The sequence below is a fragment of the Aedes aegypti genome, chromosome 1, assembly GCF_002204515.2.
Source record: "Aedes aegypti strain LVP_AGWG chromosome 1, AaegL5.0 Primary Assembly, whole genome shotgun sequence".
In the NCBI taxonomy this organism is placed as follows: domain Eukaryota; kingdom Metazoa; phylum Arthropoda; class Insecta; order Diptera; family Culicidae; genus Aedes; species Aedes aegypti.
Genome location: NC_035107.1, coordinates 192,398,287 through 192,414,980, shown reverse-complemented (window position 1 = coordinate 192,414,980; position 16,694 = coordinate 192,398,287). Strand labels below are relative to the sequence as shown.

At 38.9% G+C, this 16,694-nt stretch overlaps 2 protein-coding genes across 3 annotated transcripts in view; both read right to left on the bottom strand.

Annotated features, from left to right (window-relative positions):
* Positions 1-16,694, bottom strand: part of LOC5577698 (proteoglycan Cow) — a 578,074-nt gene that overhangs the window by 337,800 nt on the left and 223,580 nt on the right. The gene's annotated exons all lie outside the window — the stretch shown is intronic.
* Positions 9,737-11,438, bottom strand: LOC5577495. Its single transcript, XM_001656462.3, has 3 exons — positions 11,178-11,438; positions 10,206-11,118; positions 9,737-10,134 (listed from the first exon to the last, which is right to left on the bottom strand). The coding sequence occupies exons 1-3, from the start codon at positions 11,340-11,342 to the stop codon at positions 9,956-9,958; spliced, it is 1,257 nt and encodes a 418-aa protein (XP_001656512.2). The 5' UTR covers positions 11,343-11,438; the 3' UTR covers positions 9,737-9,955.

Below are 16,694 nucleotides of genomic sequence, written 5' to 3'. Positions count from 1 at the left end.
GACTTTTCTTAGTCTAGTGGTAAAGACAGCGGCTACCAAGCAAAGCCATGCTGAAAGTTTTTGGGTTCGATTCCCGGTCGGTCAAGGATCTTTTCGTAATGGAAATCTCTTTCTTAAGCAAACAGTATCATCGTATCTGCCACACAATACACGAATGCGAAAATGACAACTTTGGCTTATAAAGCTCTCAGTTAATAACTGTGGAAGTGCTCATTGAACACTAAGCTGAGAAGCAGGCTTTGACCCAGTGGTGACTTTATGCTAGAAAAAAGAAGGAGACAATTCAGTCGTATCCTTATTTCAGCTTGGGTAAGAAACATGGTTGTCCTCAGGACTATGAGGTGTTTAGTCAGCTGCTTCCTTTTCGAAGCATGTAACAATTCGCATTTATCGTTTGTCTGTCGATGTCAACATAAATGTCGTATTCAATGAAATTTTCCATTTCGGTTCGCTCCAGATCGATCTTTCTTTTTCGTATTGCAATATACACTTGGGAATATACGACGACCTTACATGGTCAAATCTTTATAGTAAATTAGCACTTACTTCTAATGAAAATTATATTCAAAACATAAAAATAGTTTAACCCAAAACCTTATTATGTTAAGTATGTTTATACTGTTTGTACTCGCTATCCTCCTCGAGCCAACAGGGATCATCCCTACGTTCTCATAAACTACATTCGACGAAATATTTCGGTACGAACCTGACACGCGCATTGCCATCTTAGTGAACGTCTTACTTAGCTAGTTTCTATACATCTTGAACACTCGCTGTTTGAACAGCCAAAACGACTGCTAAAAATAATCTGATTGTCTATGGGGCTCTGTACAAAAATCATTCTCTGTCTTTTACACTTACATGAAATTAGTAAACAACAAGGCCAGTAAACGTCAAAACCCCATACAAAATCAAAACAGTGCAGAGCCCCAATGGGCATCCATCGACCAAAATTCAGGCCTACTGTACAGCCTTACAATTGCAGACCATCACTACCTCAGTTTTATACAGGGCTATCGTTACCATCCTCCACATGCATGCTTCTATAGCATCCATCGTCTTGGTGGCGAGTACCTTTCTTTGTCTTTTGTATTACCAACTACACACCACATCATCCACAAACCCAACAATCTTGACGCCCCATCAATTTGAACGTTCAGCTATAATAATATTAATAATATAATAAAAATATAAAAATTATATAATATAAAAATATATATATAATATTTGCATGGTGGGAAATTTTTCCTTCTTTGAAAAAAGATTTTCGACCTTTTGTCCCTTTTTGTTTCTCTTTTGTTCTTCGTCTATTTGTCTTTTCGACCTTTTGTCCTTTCGACCTTTTGTCTTCTTTATTTTTTTGAATATTGAATCGCCCTCATGGTGACTACCTTTTCAAATCAAAAATAAATTTAAATACTCGTTTTTTTTTTATTTAAATGGGCTGTCAGAACAAACAACGAACTCCAGCTGTCGATTCTAAAGTGAAATAGAACGTGGTTTTGTCAAAGCCACTCGTCATAATTTTGTGCTCTGCAGCACATCAAATAGATATAGTACATCTGAAGCAGGCGGAAGCGTATACAAAAAAGCATACAGAAAAAGCACAACAAAAGCTGCAACACAAGGCACGTAAAGTGAACTAATTACGGCGCGCAGAAACTCAAATGCAAAAACTGAAATAGCCAGAAAAAAACTGGAAGGAAATGAAAGAAATGTCATGAAACGCTTCCATCGCACGAGAACGACAAAGACCGGAAGATTTGAAAAGTAGCTGCACGCTCAAGAAGGGTTTGCACATTAAAGTGGAAGCGAAATGTGATTCGACAAGACGTTTAAGGAATGCGCTGATAGGGGCTGTGGATCGGGGAATAAGTGTTACCGTTACGGTGGTGGGTTGTGCAAGAAATAAAAATGATAACAATCTCTCGGTTTGCGCATTTATTCGGAACTGCAGACTGCCTGCCATTCAGTCGACGATGTGCTTTGATAGAACTCTAGAACGCAACTCCCGTCCCACCCAAGTCACCCACATCCGGATGACAGGGCTGGTAGCGATTGGGTGTCTTAAAAATAGGAAAATTAGATATCAAAGAGACCCCAGACAACCTTTTTTCTTTTGGTATTACGCCCTCACTGGGACAGAGCCTGCTTTTCAGCTTAGTGTTCATGTGGGCATTACCGAATTTATTAACTGAGAACAACGATGTATACTCTATGTCCAAGGAAGTCGAGGAAGTTTCCATTATGAAAAAATCCTGAACCGACTGGAAATCGAACCCAGACACCTTCAGCCTGGATTTGCTTCTCTAATCACTCGGCTAAGGAATGCCCCAATACATCCACAAGGATAAACAATAAAACAGTGACTTTAGAGACTTGCATTAAAATAGAGACCAAGTCTCTCAAAACAGACATGCCACCAGCCCTGCGGACGCCCATCAGGATGTGAAGCAGTCTTTTGGCGTTCGTTCGCTCGTACTCAACGTATCCACCAAACAATTCTGATAGCTCGCGTTTCGTTTTTGGCGTCGTAGTCGTTGCCGTTGTCAGATTCTGATGGATTTTATTGTGCTGAAAGCTGGAGGAATTGTTCTCGCTCATATCGTCTCGCCGTTGTGGCGACGAAAATTTTCTGATTTTTTTCTAGCTTTTTTTTTCGTTTCCTGTTGGCTGCGTCTTCAGAGACGAATAACGACTACGAAGCCAACAGATGCCAGTTTTTCCCACAACAGCCACTTACAAATGTATGGGAAACGTGACGCAGGGTCCAATCAGCAACAATTGGTACCACAGATTTGATTTTCCGTTTGTATTAAATCAAATACTGCTAACACCATTATGGGTCAACTAATCAAGATTATTAGTAAAACTCTTTCAATAGTTAATAGAATATTGTTCATAGCAAACTCTCAACGATTGCTTCTACATGAAACAGAATCAAAGGCAATTAACATCTCTTTTTTTCTCTAGAACGTTACATGTACAAAAGTGTTTAATTCGTAATGCGTATAGATTTTTTATTTGCTATTTCAATCGTATAGTCTAGACTGAAAACTCTTGTATTCCCATTATTGAGTAAAGCTCCAGTGGCGTAGCTAGGGTTTTTGAGGCCCGGTGCGGTGTTCAATTAAGGGGCCCTCAAAAAATTAATGTGAACGCCGTCTAAATGCGAGCGCTAATGTGAAATCAACTGTTGAAATAAACGATGACCAAATAGTTTTTAGAGAATTATGACTAATATGATGGAACTTATATAGATATGTTGATAATGTTGTTGTAGTCGTTTAATGAAAAAAATGTCTGGTAATGATTCATATACAACTTTAATTGGGAATTCAATCGAAAGGTTGACACTTCCTAAATTTTGTGTTTTGTTTGATATTGAAATTATTGATGGAAGGAAAGCCTTGAATTTATAAATTTGCCCAAAGTTTGCTTCAACTAATTACTTCCTAAAAAATATTATACCTTAAGGAATTTAACGTAGAATTATCCATAAAAGTTACCTCAGAGATTCCAGCATGAATTCCTTCAAAAAACCTTCCAAAAATTTTTCAAGAAAATCATGAGTACTTCAGGGATGTTTATAATGGTTTTTTTATCCTTTTCTCAAAACTTCCACCAAGATTCCCGTTTACAATATCTTTAAGATTTCAAATAGTATTTTCTCAAAGGATTTTCAAGAATTTCCTTCAAATTATCGTTCAGATTTCAACCAGTCAATTCTTTCAGGTATTGATCCGGAGATTGATCCTAAGATCTCTTCGGGAATTAGAGAATATAGAGTTCTTAGCGAAAGTTTCCAAATGTGTCTTCAAATAATTTCCCCAGACATTTTTCCACTAATATCTCCAGAAAAAAGAAATATTTCCCAAATTCCCAAATGAATGTCTGATGAAACTTGATTAAGTTTGAAAGTAAACCATGATGAACTTTCACAAAGTGCTCTGGAAGAACTATTGGACTCTTGAGGAAGTCTTGAAGGATTTCGTAGATAAATTGCTTTGATGACTGGAATTACTACAATATTAACGTTGATCTTTAGAAGAAGCCATGAAGATTTTACTTGAAAAATACACGAGAAATCGTTAGGAAGAACTGCAGGAGTAATTTCCCATAAAATGTTGAGAAGTTTTTAGAGAGGAGCTTCATGAAGAATTCCAAGAAAATTTGAAGAGGATATCCTGGAAAAGTATCAAATATATTTCCTCGGATAATCCCTGGAGTATTTGAATTCCTCAAATGCAAATGAACAGTAGAATGATTTTTTTTATTAACTCCTGTAGGAAGCTCTGGAAGATCTCCTCTAGTTACAACTGGGGAAATCACAATGGTCCAGAAAAGCTTCATAATGCTCATGTATTTCGAAAAGCAAATTACGAGGCAATTACTCAAACCATCCCTTGAAACAATGCTGGAAGGTTTTTGGGAGACTTCGTGTTGGAATCAATAGAGAAATTTCTGAAGTAGATTCCAGAGTAAACCCAGGGCTGGTAGCAAAAAGTAGTGACGAAGAAAGTTATTTTAATGACCAGATTTGAAAAATAAGTGACTAAATAGTGACTTCCAATTCTGAAAAAGTGACTTTAAGTGACTTGAAAATCAAAACGTAATTAGTTTTATTTCAGTTCTACTATACTGTTTTACGATGAAGAAGGGAATACCCTATATGATCTACTACAGGTAGTAGGTCTAGTTGACTACCAAATTTAGAAATTCTTACTGTACTTCCAAAATTTCAAGATATTGCCAACAATTTTAAATAGAAAAGTTAGCATCTACGTAAATAATCCTTTTTTAGTAGAGTTCCAACCGTTTCAAAGTTTTAGAAAGATGCTTTGAAGAAGATCACCGCTTGTGAATTTTTTATCACCAAAGTATTTTATTTTGTAATGTAAATTTTAAAAACAATTTGGTATACATGTGACATTATTTTTTTTTTCAAACTCCCAAAAAATTATATTTTAAAAACCGCTAAAATTTAATTCATTACTTCAAGCCGATAATAATTATAGAGTATAGAGAAGTTGGATCACAGAAGGATACTTTCTATTAGTGTAACTAGATCAAGATAACGGAAAATGTAATATTTAACCATCACTCAATATCCGACTCCCCACATTTCTTTGAAGAAACCAAGCATGATTTAATGGGCGATTCAACGAAAACGATAAATTCTATGAAGCATTTCTGTATTACGTATTAATCCATTACCGTTTTGATTAATATTACGGACAGCTTCGAATTCAGGACACTCAACTTTGTATGGGTGGAGACGAACCAGCCACAGCCTGAAAGTCTCGATAATAAAGAAAATAATAATAATAACTTTGTATGGGAAACATTTCACACGAAATGTTTCAACTGTCCTTACTCAAATGTTCAATTGTTCTTACTCAAATGTTCTTACTTTCGAGGCTAATTTTAGTAAACATTTAACATAGGTATCCCAGACAACCAAAATGTACGTATAACGAAATCACCTGGAGGCTTTGTATGTGCAAAATTTCACTTATAAGCTGTCGCGAAAAGGTGATATACATACAAAAGTGGAGGCGATATACGTGCATATATTATGTGATGAATAATAGCATACAATGCGAGAGTGTAAATTGTCTACCGAACTAACCTGTGATCTTATGCGACTTAACTTATGATAATTAATGTTAATTTGACAGCTGCTACGGATTGATCCGATTTACTTTGTACGAATGTACGAGACGAAACAAAATTTACAAATGAACTCAGAAAAAACGTTTTATGTGAGGAAACTCATCCATTTGACGATTTCATCCACCGTGTTTTGCGGTTTTGATGTAGTTTGGATGAATAAACGAGTTATTACGTGAACTTTCATGCAACTTCTGGTTGTCTGGGATCTATGCATGAACTTACAACATACTAATAATAACTTAGATACTATTACATATTAAGTGGAACTCTATGAAACAAGGCCTCTTCGTAGTTTTCTCTCGAAAATTTAGCTCAAAATAGTTGAAAAAAGTGACTTTTTAACGAAAAAAGTAACTTTAGTTGAAATGGCTTCAAAAAAGATTAAAGTCTCTTTTGAGTGACTGGCTTAAAAAAAGTGACCAAGTCACTAAAAAGTGACTCGCTATCAGCATTGTGACAGTATACCTGAAGAGATCTTTGCAATAAATTACGGACAGCTTCAAATTCCGGACACTCTGCTTTGTAAGGGAAACATGCTGCTCAAAAGTTCTTATTTTCGAGGCTCGTTTTAATAAGCATTTTCCATAGATACATATGAAAATTTATAATGCTCAACTGCCTAAGACGTTTCTTCGGTGGTTCGACGATTTCAATTGATGATTTGAATTTTATGATTATGATTTTCATTAGCTGTCCGGAATTCGAATAAAAATGTACGGAAAATGAAGCAAAACTAAGGGAGCGTCCGGAATAAGAATCATAAAAAGTCCACATATTTATATTTATTTAAAATTATTCATGTTACGGAATCAAAATCTTCAGTCATCGCTCGAAAGTTAAGTGTTTTGAAGTTTCGATAACACATAGGAATCATACAGAATAATTCATTTTATATGCTTTAAGATGAGTTATGCTTCACTGAGGCCTTAAGTGTCCGTAATATGAATCAAAACGGTATCAGAATTTCTGTGGTTTTTCCTCGAGGAATCTGAAAAGAAAAACTCCTAAAGAACTTGTGAAAAAAATTGCTTGAAATAGAAACTTTCAAAATCTTAAAAATAGTACCTAAGCCTCTTAAAAGAGATCTTCTACCAACCTTGATTGTGTACAAACCATGTCCCGAAGATGGTAACTGATTTCTATTCTAAATTATAATTGAAATGAAAAACGGCAAGGTCATACCTCCAAATCAGTTTCAGATACGATTATGGGCCCCACACGTTTAGGTAGATCCGTATGAATTATATAATTAAACCAAGTTATCGAGAATGAGTTTAGAGGTATTTAAGCTTTTCTAATCGCTAATACAATTGATTATGGGGCCCTACACATTGACGATCAACGTCACCTTCAAACAAGTTTTCATCTGCTTTTAGCATGTTAGTTTTCTAGAAGTCAAATTCATTACATTAAATGAAACTCTTACCACGATTTGGGGGCCCCTATGAACTCGGGGCCCGGTGCGGACCGCACCCACCGCACCAACAGAAAAACATCGGTTTTAACACTGACAAAATCTTTTCGATGTCAAACTTTTGTTTGGTACTATAACAACCCAAGTAACCAAATAGCACTTTAATTCGGAAGGCCGTGCTAATATAGGGCTTTTACAGTGCTGACACGCCCTATATTAGCCGTACAACAGCCCTATAAGCCCAAAAAGGCGAATTAGAGGGCTAGTGGTTACTTGGGAATTCAAGCCAAATATTTTGCATACTGTACTGGTAGCTTAACTCTTACGATTTTATTTTTATTTCTGAAACATTTTGTGCTTATGTTTTTGTTGATTTAAGGTGACATAAAGCAGAAATCGAACTTTTTTCAAACAATTTAGGTTTAAAAGTTTGCGCTCTATGATGCAAAAACTGTTATAAATTTGATTCATACCTTTTGACAATCATAGAGCGGCAATTGATGAAGCATAGTTAGATCTTTATTTTAGGTCCTATTTATTAGTATTGAAAACTAAAATTTTCGCCAGTATACGTTAAAATTCAAGGCACCAAGTCATATAAAATTGCTTTCTGCATGAATTTCTATGTGAAATTCCCGAAATAAATAAATGTTAGTTCGTTTATGATCCAAAGATAAATTATCGGTAGTTCCAGGGTATTTTTTTTTCTTTAAATTTATGTCTTGTTGATAATACACTTTCGATATTGTTAATAAGCAAGGAAATTGTTGATTTCTTAAAATTAAATTAAATTAAATCTCTTAAATCGTAAAGCCCAAGCAAGAGGATTCATTTTTCGCGTCGCTGGAGTGAAATGTTAATTTTTTAAGGTTTCGCGTCTTGCTGGACAGTGCTTTGCAAATGACCAAGCCCACTAATTCGTTTTCGCGCGCCATCGTAGTAATTTTATATCTCAACTTTTGTGTGTTTATGCCGAAATAGTGACTTCAGTGGTGGATCGACTACCAACGGGTGAGCTAGTTCCCTGCTCGTGAAAATACACATCGTCACTATAAGTGTCGGGATAAGGCCCTACTCCTATTTTATTTTTTTTAATAATATTTATCGCAATAACTGAAAAATAACAATTGAGTAGTTCGACTTTGAAATTGTCGACGCTCTGATGGATAAACTACAGGAATCGCATCAGTTACCAAGGTGAATACTGATCAGGTAGCTTTTGAAACCTCCCACTAACAAAAAATCTTCCTGTAAAAACCATGGAGATGCAGAGGTGATCTCAGTCTTTAGTAGCAATGGACGTCACACTAACATTCCTTCCCTTCCTCGATGACCGTAAGGACTCGATCGGACGGTCTTAGCATTCTTCATCACCAAGCTGAGGGTCGTGGGTTCGAATCTCACCGGTCGAGGATCTTTTCGGGTTGGAAATTTTCTCGACTTCCCAGGGCATAGAGTATCTTCGTACCTGCCACACGATATACACATGCAAAAATGGTCATTGGCATAGTAAGCTCTCAGTGAATAACTGTGGAAGTGCTCATAAGAACACTAAGCTGAGAAGCAGGCTCTGTCCCAGTGGGGACGTAACGCCAGAAAGAAGAAGAAGAAAAGAAGCATTTTTCATCATGATTTTGTATTGTACAGTACTGGACAGGATAAAGTACGCATTGGCCGTTTTCCCATACAAAATGGTCAAGTTTGAAGATCTGAATCTCAGCTTCTAGAGGTCCGATTGATCTGATTTTCACCACAGCCTAGATATAACATAGATTTTACTCAATTGGAATATCACTGTATTTGAAACACAATCTTTTGAATAGTTTGAAATCTCTCAATTTGCGAAAAATTGCATAATTTTATTTTGAAAATATTTTGGAAGCAATCAGTTTTACCGAAAAATGATGTTCTGTAAACTTGTGTGTCTCATCAAATTGCATTTTTTTTTGCAGAAGGACATATTGCTCTAAATATTTCCATTTAAAAATTATTTCTATTTAAAAATTTTGTCAGTTTATAAAAAAAATGAGATTTGCGATAACATAAAAGTTTGTTAATGAAAAACTATGAATTTCTAGCCTAGCAAATTTGAGGTTACTTTCAAGCTGCGGTGAAAATTTCAGGTCAATCAGACATCTAGAAACCGAGATATAAGCCTCCAAACTTGACTAATTTGTATGGAAAAACGGCCAATGCGTACTTTATTCTGTCCAGTACTGTAGCTCTGCTTTACCAATTAAGCCTAGGAAGGCCAAGCATTGAAAAAAAAAATGGAAAAAAGAAATGTAAAGCAGTAGAGGAAGACATGAAATTTTTCAATGAATAAACTTTTAATATTTAAGGTTAAGATGAATCGAAGCCAACCTCAAATTTATGAGAGCTCAAATCTGGTTAAGCTAATATCCGTTAAAGCTGAAACCTTATCGATTGGTCAACACCAGCTAGTGACCAATCGATTAAGTTTTTACCTCAAACGGATGTTAAGATCTACAGATTTGTGCTCTTGAAAATTTGAGGTTTGGCTTCGATTCATCTTCACCTTAACAATTGCCAATGAAGCGAAAATAACAGATTATTTTCTAAAAAGTTAAAATTCCCTGTTATAATGTTTTTTGTAGTCTTGAATTTGGAAAAAGTTGGTATTTTAATTAGAACGGAAGATAAGTAAAACTTTATTGCGTGACTCTCACATATTTCATGTGAACTTGAAATCGTTTACCCTTTTACATTTTTTTCACTGAAATGCGATACAAACTCAATCAGAAAGAAACATCGCATTTTTTACAGCATTTTATTACACCATAAATCCCTTTGTTTGTGCAATCGGATACGATTTGCTAGCCCCCGAGAATCAAAGCACAATTATCACAAATCCAGATGCTCGTTGGCCTCTGCTTTCAAGCGTCGCTCTTTCGCCTCCAGTGCCCGAAGCTTGTCCGTTGGAGAAAAGTAATTTGCCAACAGGATTGGTACGTTGCCTTCTTTTGACAGCATCATCATCACGAACGGTCGGTCGAACTTGACCAACATTCCAGTTGATTGAGCTAAAACAACAAGCAAATTGCTGTCCCTTGATTGCTGTTCAATCAATCTATAGAATGTATTGATAAATTACCTTTAGAATCAGCTGAGGCATCACTTTCAACAAACCGTAGTATGCATTTCATTAGAAAATTCTTGATAACATACAAATCGTCTTTGCCGTCCACCAGTTTAACCGAAGGTTTGGTAAAGAGGGAACTGAACACTTCAAATACTTCTGTCACGTAGGCATCTTCCTGGGAATTGTACTCGATGGTTACCATTGGCAAAGCCAGTGACACATCCACCTTTTGTGCGGTCAATCCGTTTTCAATTTGTCTAATTGATTCCACACTTAATTGATCATTGAAGTCCTTGATGGAAGACGCTCTATCTGGCATAATCAACCACAGCTTGACTCCGTCAACTTTGTCGCTGATTAATTCCACTACCTCTACCTTCAAGTTGTCTAGTTTTGCATACCCCGCAGAAATGCTTCCCTCCAGAAATTTAACATTTTCGCCTTGGAATCCCTTTTGGTCGGTTGATGATTTCAGTTGAGTATTCCAATCAATTGACAATGCCCCTGCCACAAATGCTTGCGTTTCGTTGTTCAAGTCGTAATCATGAATCAAATTATCCGTACCCTTGATTGGGACATTCCTGATCCAGCTATTGACCTTTTCACAGAACGCTCGTTTATCGCTGAAACTTGTTCCAATTGGCTTTAGGCTTTTCGCTGTCAGCACTGACCGTGCGTTACCAATGGACTTATCGTAGTACAGTCTTGTTTCCACGCTAATCTGTTTTTCATCCACAGGTAGAGTGTGCTTGTTAGCGAACGCTTCAATTTCGGACATTTTTTCTACGCTAGTATCTTGTTGTATCCCAAGCAACGAGTGCAGATCGAACTTAGCAGATGCATCCATTGCTTTGTACAGCGACATGAACACCCTGAAGGTTAAAAGCGGAGCTACGACAAGGTTTTGTCCCTCTACGAATCGTTTCTGTCAGAATATATGGGGTGATAAAAAATGTTCGCAATCAAATCAGTTGAGCAACTCACCGTATAAAATTTCAGAATGTACTGTTTCATCACTTTGTCGACATTAATTTCACTTTCGGAAATCGCTCCGTTTTCCATCACAACCGTAGTTTGTTGCTCACTGTAGTTCATTTGGAAAACTACTTGCGCTAGGAAAAATACCAAGCAGAATCCCGTAGAGCACATGTTTGCGTGTGATGAGTTGTGACAATACTAACTGTTGCGCGCTTTGAGTCGATGAGTATTAGACTTCTGTATGTTTGAGCAGACTGTTCTGATTGATGGATCTGTTGACCAAGTAGAACAAATAATTGCTCAATAAAACATCAAGCTTACAAATAAAAAACCTCTACTAAATAAGAAGTTATATGACACTGAGTCTAAAGAAAGAGTATAAGGGACAAAAAAGTATTTTAACCCGTATAGACCTGAGTGAAAGCAAAAATACTGAAACCCTCACCGCTCAGCGAATTCTTAACGGATTCAAATGATTTTTTGTCAGTTCACTGGCCCACATATCTAGTTTCTAGAAGTGCCCAGAGAAACTCGGAAATATTCCTGTGGCCGGTGTTATTCCGGTGGATCACTGGGTCAAGTCGGGTAAAAATGGTTATTTTTTTAGACATGCCAAGTTACCTTTATTTATTTGCAATGACAATCATTTTAATTTGCATAAATCATTAAGATCTGAAATTCAACGTTATAAATGAAGAGTTTTGCACCGTTCAAAATATACCGGATGTGGCCATTCGAACTTAATGCCCGGAAAAACCGGCTGTAAATTTGTTGGATACGAAACCGTTTCAATTCTCGAAAAGTAGAAATCAAACAAAATTGTGCACTGAAATACGTTCCCATAAGCTAGGCACAGGTGTTCAGATACCAATTGGCCACTTTATCGTAAGTTTGAGGCGTCCCGGGACCCAAAAATGGTCATTTGTAGGATTAATTAAATGCAAAACTCATAGTCATCCAATTCAATTGTTTCTCAAAAGTTTTACACTGATGCAATTTTCTTAAAATTCCGCCATGTAGTGGCCACATTATAGCTGATTCCGGAAATTATCTGTGACTTTAAATTTGCCTACCTTCAGGGGCACAAACGACACCCGACCTGACCCAGTGATCCACCGGAATAACTCCGGCCACAGGAATATTTCCGCGTTCTTCTGTCCACTTCTAGAAACTAGATATGTGTGCCAGTATACTGACAAAAAATCATTTGAATCCATTAAGAACGCTGAGCGGTGAGGGTTTTAGAATTTTTGCTTTCACTCACTAGAATTTTTGCTTTCACAATTATACGAAATCTTGTCTCGTTTCAAAAATAAAGTCTGGAGGTAGAATATGTATTATAGACTCAATAATTTTATCAGTTTCGTTGGAACTGAATTATATAATTATCAATTGATAATATGACAATATGACTCTAAGCTTTTCAGCTATTTATTATTGTTGCTGACTAATGAAGTTCACAGACGCTCAGTCGGCTCGACCAACATTGAGTTCGCCTCCAAGTTATTGAAACCAAAGTAGAAGGATTTTAAACAATTCGGCCAATAAAAACCCCTTAGTGCAAAGTGAATCCAAAAAAAGTAACCAATAAGTTCTTTACCCCACTTGGATCTATAATTATTACTAATACCCCGATGCCAAAGTGGAATTTATTTTTGAATTTTGGGATGTTACTAGAAATGCTCAAAATTATTCTCTACAAATTTTCCCAGTAACTTATCTAGGGGTTTATCCAGAAATTGCTGAATCAAATCCTCCACGAATTGCTATACAGAATTACCTTCAAGAACTCTTCCAATAATTTTAACAGGGATTTTTCCAGAAATCCAGGCTGATTATCGTCCGAGGGCCAGAGAAGGACTCTAAGCTAAACTGCGCACTATGGTCCTCCGAACATTTAGGGGGGAATGGTCCTCCAGAAATCTAGGGGGTTGGTGTCAGGCCCTGCAGGCCAACCGTAAAAACACATCAGCACAGGAACGTCAACGAGATAATACGGACCGGAACAATCGGCAAAGACCACAGCGACGAAAATGGACTAGCGACTGGAAACTCGGTGTGTGGAACTGCAAATCTCTCAACTTCATTGGATGTACTCGCATACTCTTCGATGTACTGATGACCCGCGGTTTCGGTATCGTAGCGCTGCAGGAAGTGTGCTGGAAAAAAGCATTGGTGCGAACGTTTAGAGGTAATCATACCATCTACCAGAGCTGCGGCAACACACGTGAGCTGGGAACAGCTTTCATAGAATGCGCAAGTTGAGGCTCAAAGGCTGGTTCTTCAACTTCAGCATCATAAAGGGCTATTTCCTCACTCCGGAAGCACTGATGATGACAAGGACGCATTTCACGCGCAGCTCGAACGCGAGTACGACCGCTGCCCAAGCCACGATGTCAACATCATCATAGGAGATATGAACGCTCAGGTTGGCCAGGAGGAGGAGTTCAGACCGACGATTGGAAAGTTTGGCGTCCACCGGCTGACGAACGAGAACGGCCTGACAACTGATAGATTTTGCCGCCTCCAAGAATATGACCATTCGTAGCACCTATTTCCAGCACAGTCTCCCGTATCGGTACACCTGGAGATCACCTCAGCAGACAGAATCGCAAATCGACCACGTTTTGATCGATGGACGGAACTTCTCCGACATAATCGACGTCAGAACTGATCGTGGCGCTAACATTGACTCCTACCACTACCTGGTGATGGTGAAACTGCGCCCAAAACTATCTGTCATCAACGATGTACGGTACCGACGCCCGCCTCGGTACAATCTCGAGCGGCTGAAACAACCGGATGTCGCCAATGCGTACGCGCAGCATCTTGAGTCAGCGTTGCCGGATGAGGGCGAGCTCGATAGAGCCCCTCTTGAGGACTGCTGGAGGACAGTCATAGCAGCCATTAAGGACGCTACCGAAAGCATTGTTGGATATGTGGAACGGAGCTCAAGGAACGATTGTTTCGACGAAGAGTGCCAGGAGGTTTTAGAGGAGAAGAATGCAGTGCGAGCTGCAATGCTGCAGCATGGTACGCGACAAAACGTGGAACGATACATACTGAAGCGGATACAGCAAACCCGCCTATTCCGAGACAAAAAGCGCCGCCTGGAAGAGTTGGAATGCCAAGAGATGGAGTTGCTGTATCGTTTTTAAGAAACGCGGAAGTTTTATCAGAAGCTCAACACATCCCGCAAAGGCTTTGTGCCGCGAGCTGAAATGTGCCCGGATAAGGATGGGAGCATTTTGACGGACGGACGCGAGCTGATCGAAAAGTGGAAGCAGTACTACGATGAACACTTAATTGGCGCAGAGAACACAGGCACAGAAGGTCAGAACAGCGAGGGCGATGACTAAGTCAGCACAGCGGACAGTGGAAGTCAACCAGCTCCCACGATGGGGGAAGTTAAGGATGCCATTCAACAGCTCAAGAACAACAAGCCCGCTGGCAAGGATGGTATCGGAGCCGAACTCATCAAGATGGGCCCGGACAGGTTCTCCGCTTGTCTGCATCGGCTGATAGTCAGAATCTGGGAAACGGAACAGCTACCGGAGGAGTGGAAGCAAGGCGTTATATGCCCTATCAACAAAACGGGCGACAAACTGGAGTGTGAAAATTATCGTGCAATCACTATCCCAAACGTCGCCTACAAAGTGCTATCCCAGATTCTCTTCCGTCGTCTATCATTTATAGCAAACGAGCTCGTGGGATGTTTTCAAGCAGATTTCATCGACGGCCGCTCGAAAACGGATCAGATCTTTTCCGTGCGGCAAATCCTCCAGAAATGCCGTGAGTACCAGGTCCCTACGCACCATTTGTTCTTCGATTTGAAGGCGACATACGATAGTATTAACCGTGTAGAGCTATGGAAGATCATGAACGAGAACAGCTTTCCCGGGAATCTCACAAGTTTGAATAGAGCAACGATGGACGGTGTGCAAAACTGCGTCAAGATCTCGGGCGAACACTCCAGTTCGTTCGAGCCTCGGCGAGGACTACGATAGGGCGATGGACTTTCGTGCCTGTTGTTCAATATTGCGCTTGAAGGTTTTATGCGGAGAGCCGGACTTAACAGTCGAGGCACGATTTTCACGAGATCCGGACAATTTGTTTGCTTCGCGGACGACATGGATATTATTGGGAGAAAATTTGAAACGGTGGCAGATTTGTACGAAAACAAAGTACATGGAACTGAGCGCGACAGGGCCCGCCTAGGAAGCAGTGTCACGATAGACGGGGATACCTTCGAGGTGGTGGACGAGTTCGTCTACCTCGGATCCTTGCTGACGGCTGACAAAAATGTTAGTCAGGAAATACGAAGGCGCATCATCAGTGGAAGTCGTGCCTCCTATGGTTTCCGGAAGAAACTGCGGTCAAGAAAGATTCACCCCCACACCAAATGCACGATGTACAAAACGCTCATAATACCGGTAGTTCTTTATGGACATGAGGCGTGGACTATGCTCGAGGAGGACTTGCAAGCTCTTGGGGTTTTCGAACGACGAGTGCTAAGGACGATCTTCGGCGGCGTACAGGAGAACGGCGTGTGGCAGCGAAGGATGAACCACGAGCTCGCTCAACTCTACGGCGAACCCAGTATCGTGAAGGTAGCTAAAGCTGAAAGGATACCCTGGGCAGGGCATGTTGCAAGAATGCCGGACAACAACCCTGTAAAGATGGTGTTCGCTACGAATCCGGTCGGAACAAGAAGGCGTAGGGCGCAGCGAGGTAGGTGGATTGACCAGGTGCTGCAAGAACTGTTTCTTATTCACTGCACTCGCGACTTCCTTCATGGGCTCCGTTCGAAAACAAACTGTTTTATGTGCACGATTAAGCCCACAATGTCAATGAGTATGTAAATTTACGCTTTAAAAGATTTCAAATTAAATCTGATAGTAAATTTTTGCAGCTCGGAGCACCTGGAATCTAAGTCACAGAGCTTATCTTTTATATTAATTTAAAATTAAGATTTTGAACATTGAAACTTCAGGATACATCAAGAAGGCCATACAATTAAGTCATATTTGTGTTTAAGTTATAAAATAATTAAATGTAATAAGGTTTACGTCACTCGTAAATCTCATTTTTTTTTAAGAGTGTAGATATGATACAAGAAATGCATCCACAAATTTTACTATGGTTTCTTCAGGAAAATTTTCCAGCATTTCTGTCAGCGATTTCCTTGAGAAATTCATAAAAAATCCCTTAGAGATTCCTTCAGCAAATATTCAAGGGATTTCTTCAGAAAATTCTCCAAAGATTTCTACAAAAATGTTTCAAAAATTCTCCAACCAATTCCTCAAGGTATTCCTCTCTCAGGGATTCTTTAGGGATTCCGCCAGAAAATCACCAAGGAATTCCTTCCTTAATTATTTCAAGAGCTTTATCGGAAGTCCCTTAGTGACTCCTTCAGAGATTCCACTTCTCCACAATTCCCGATATATTCAGGATATACAGTAATGACCCGATTTTGTCAGCCTCCGATTTTGTCTACCCCCGATTTTATCTACCCCCGATTTT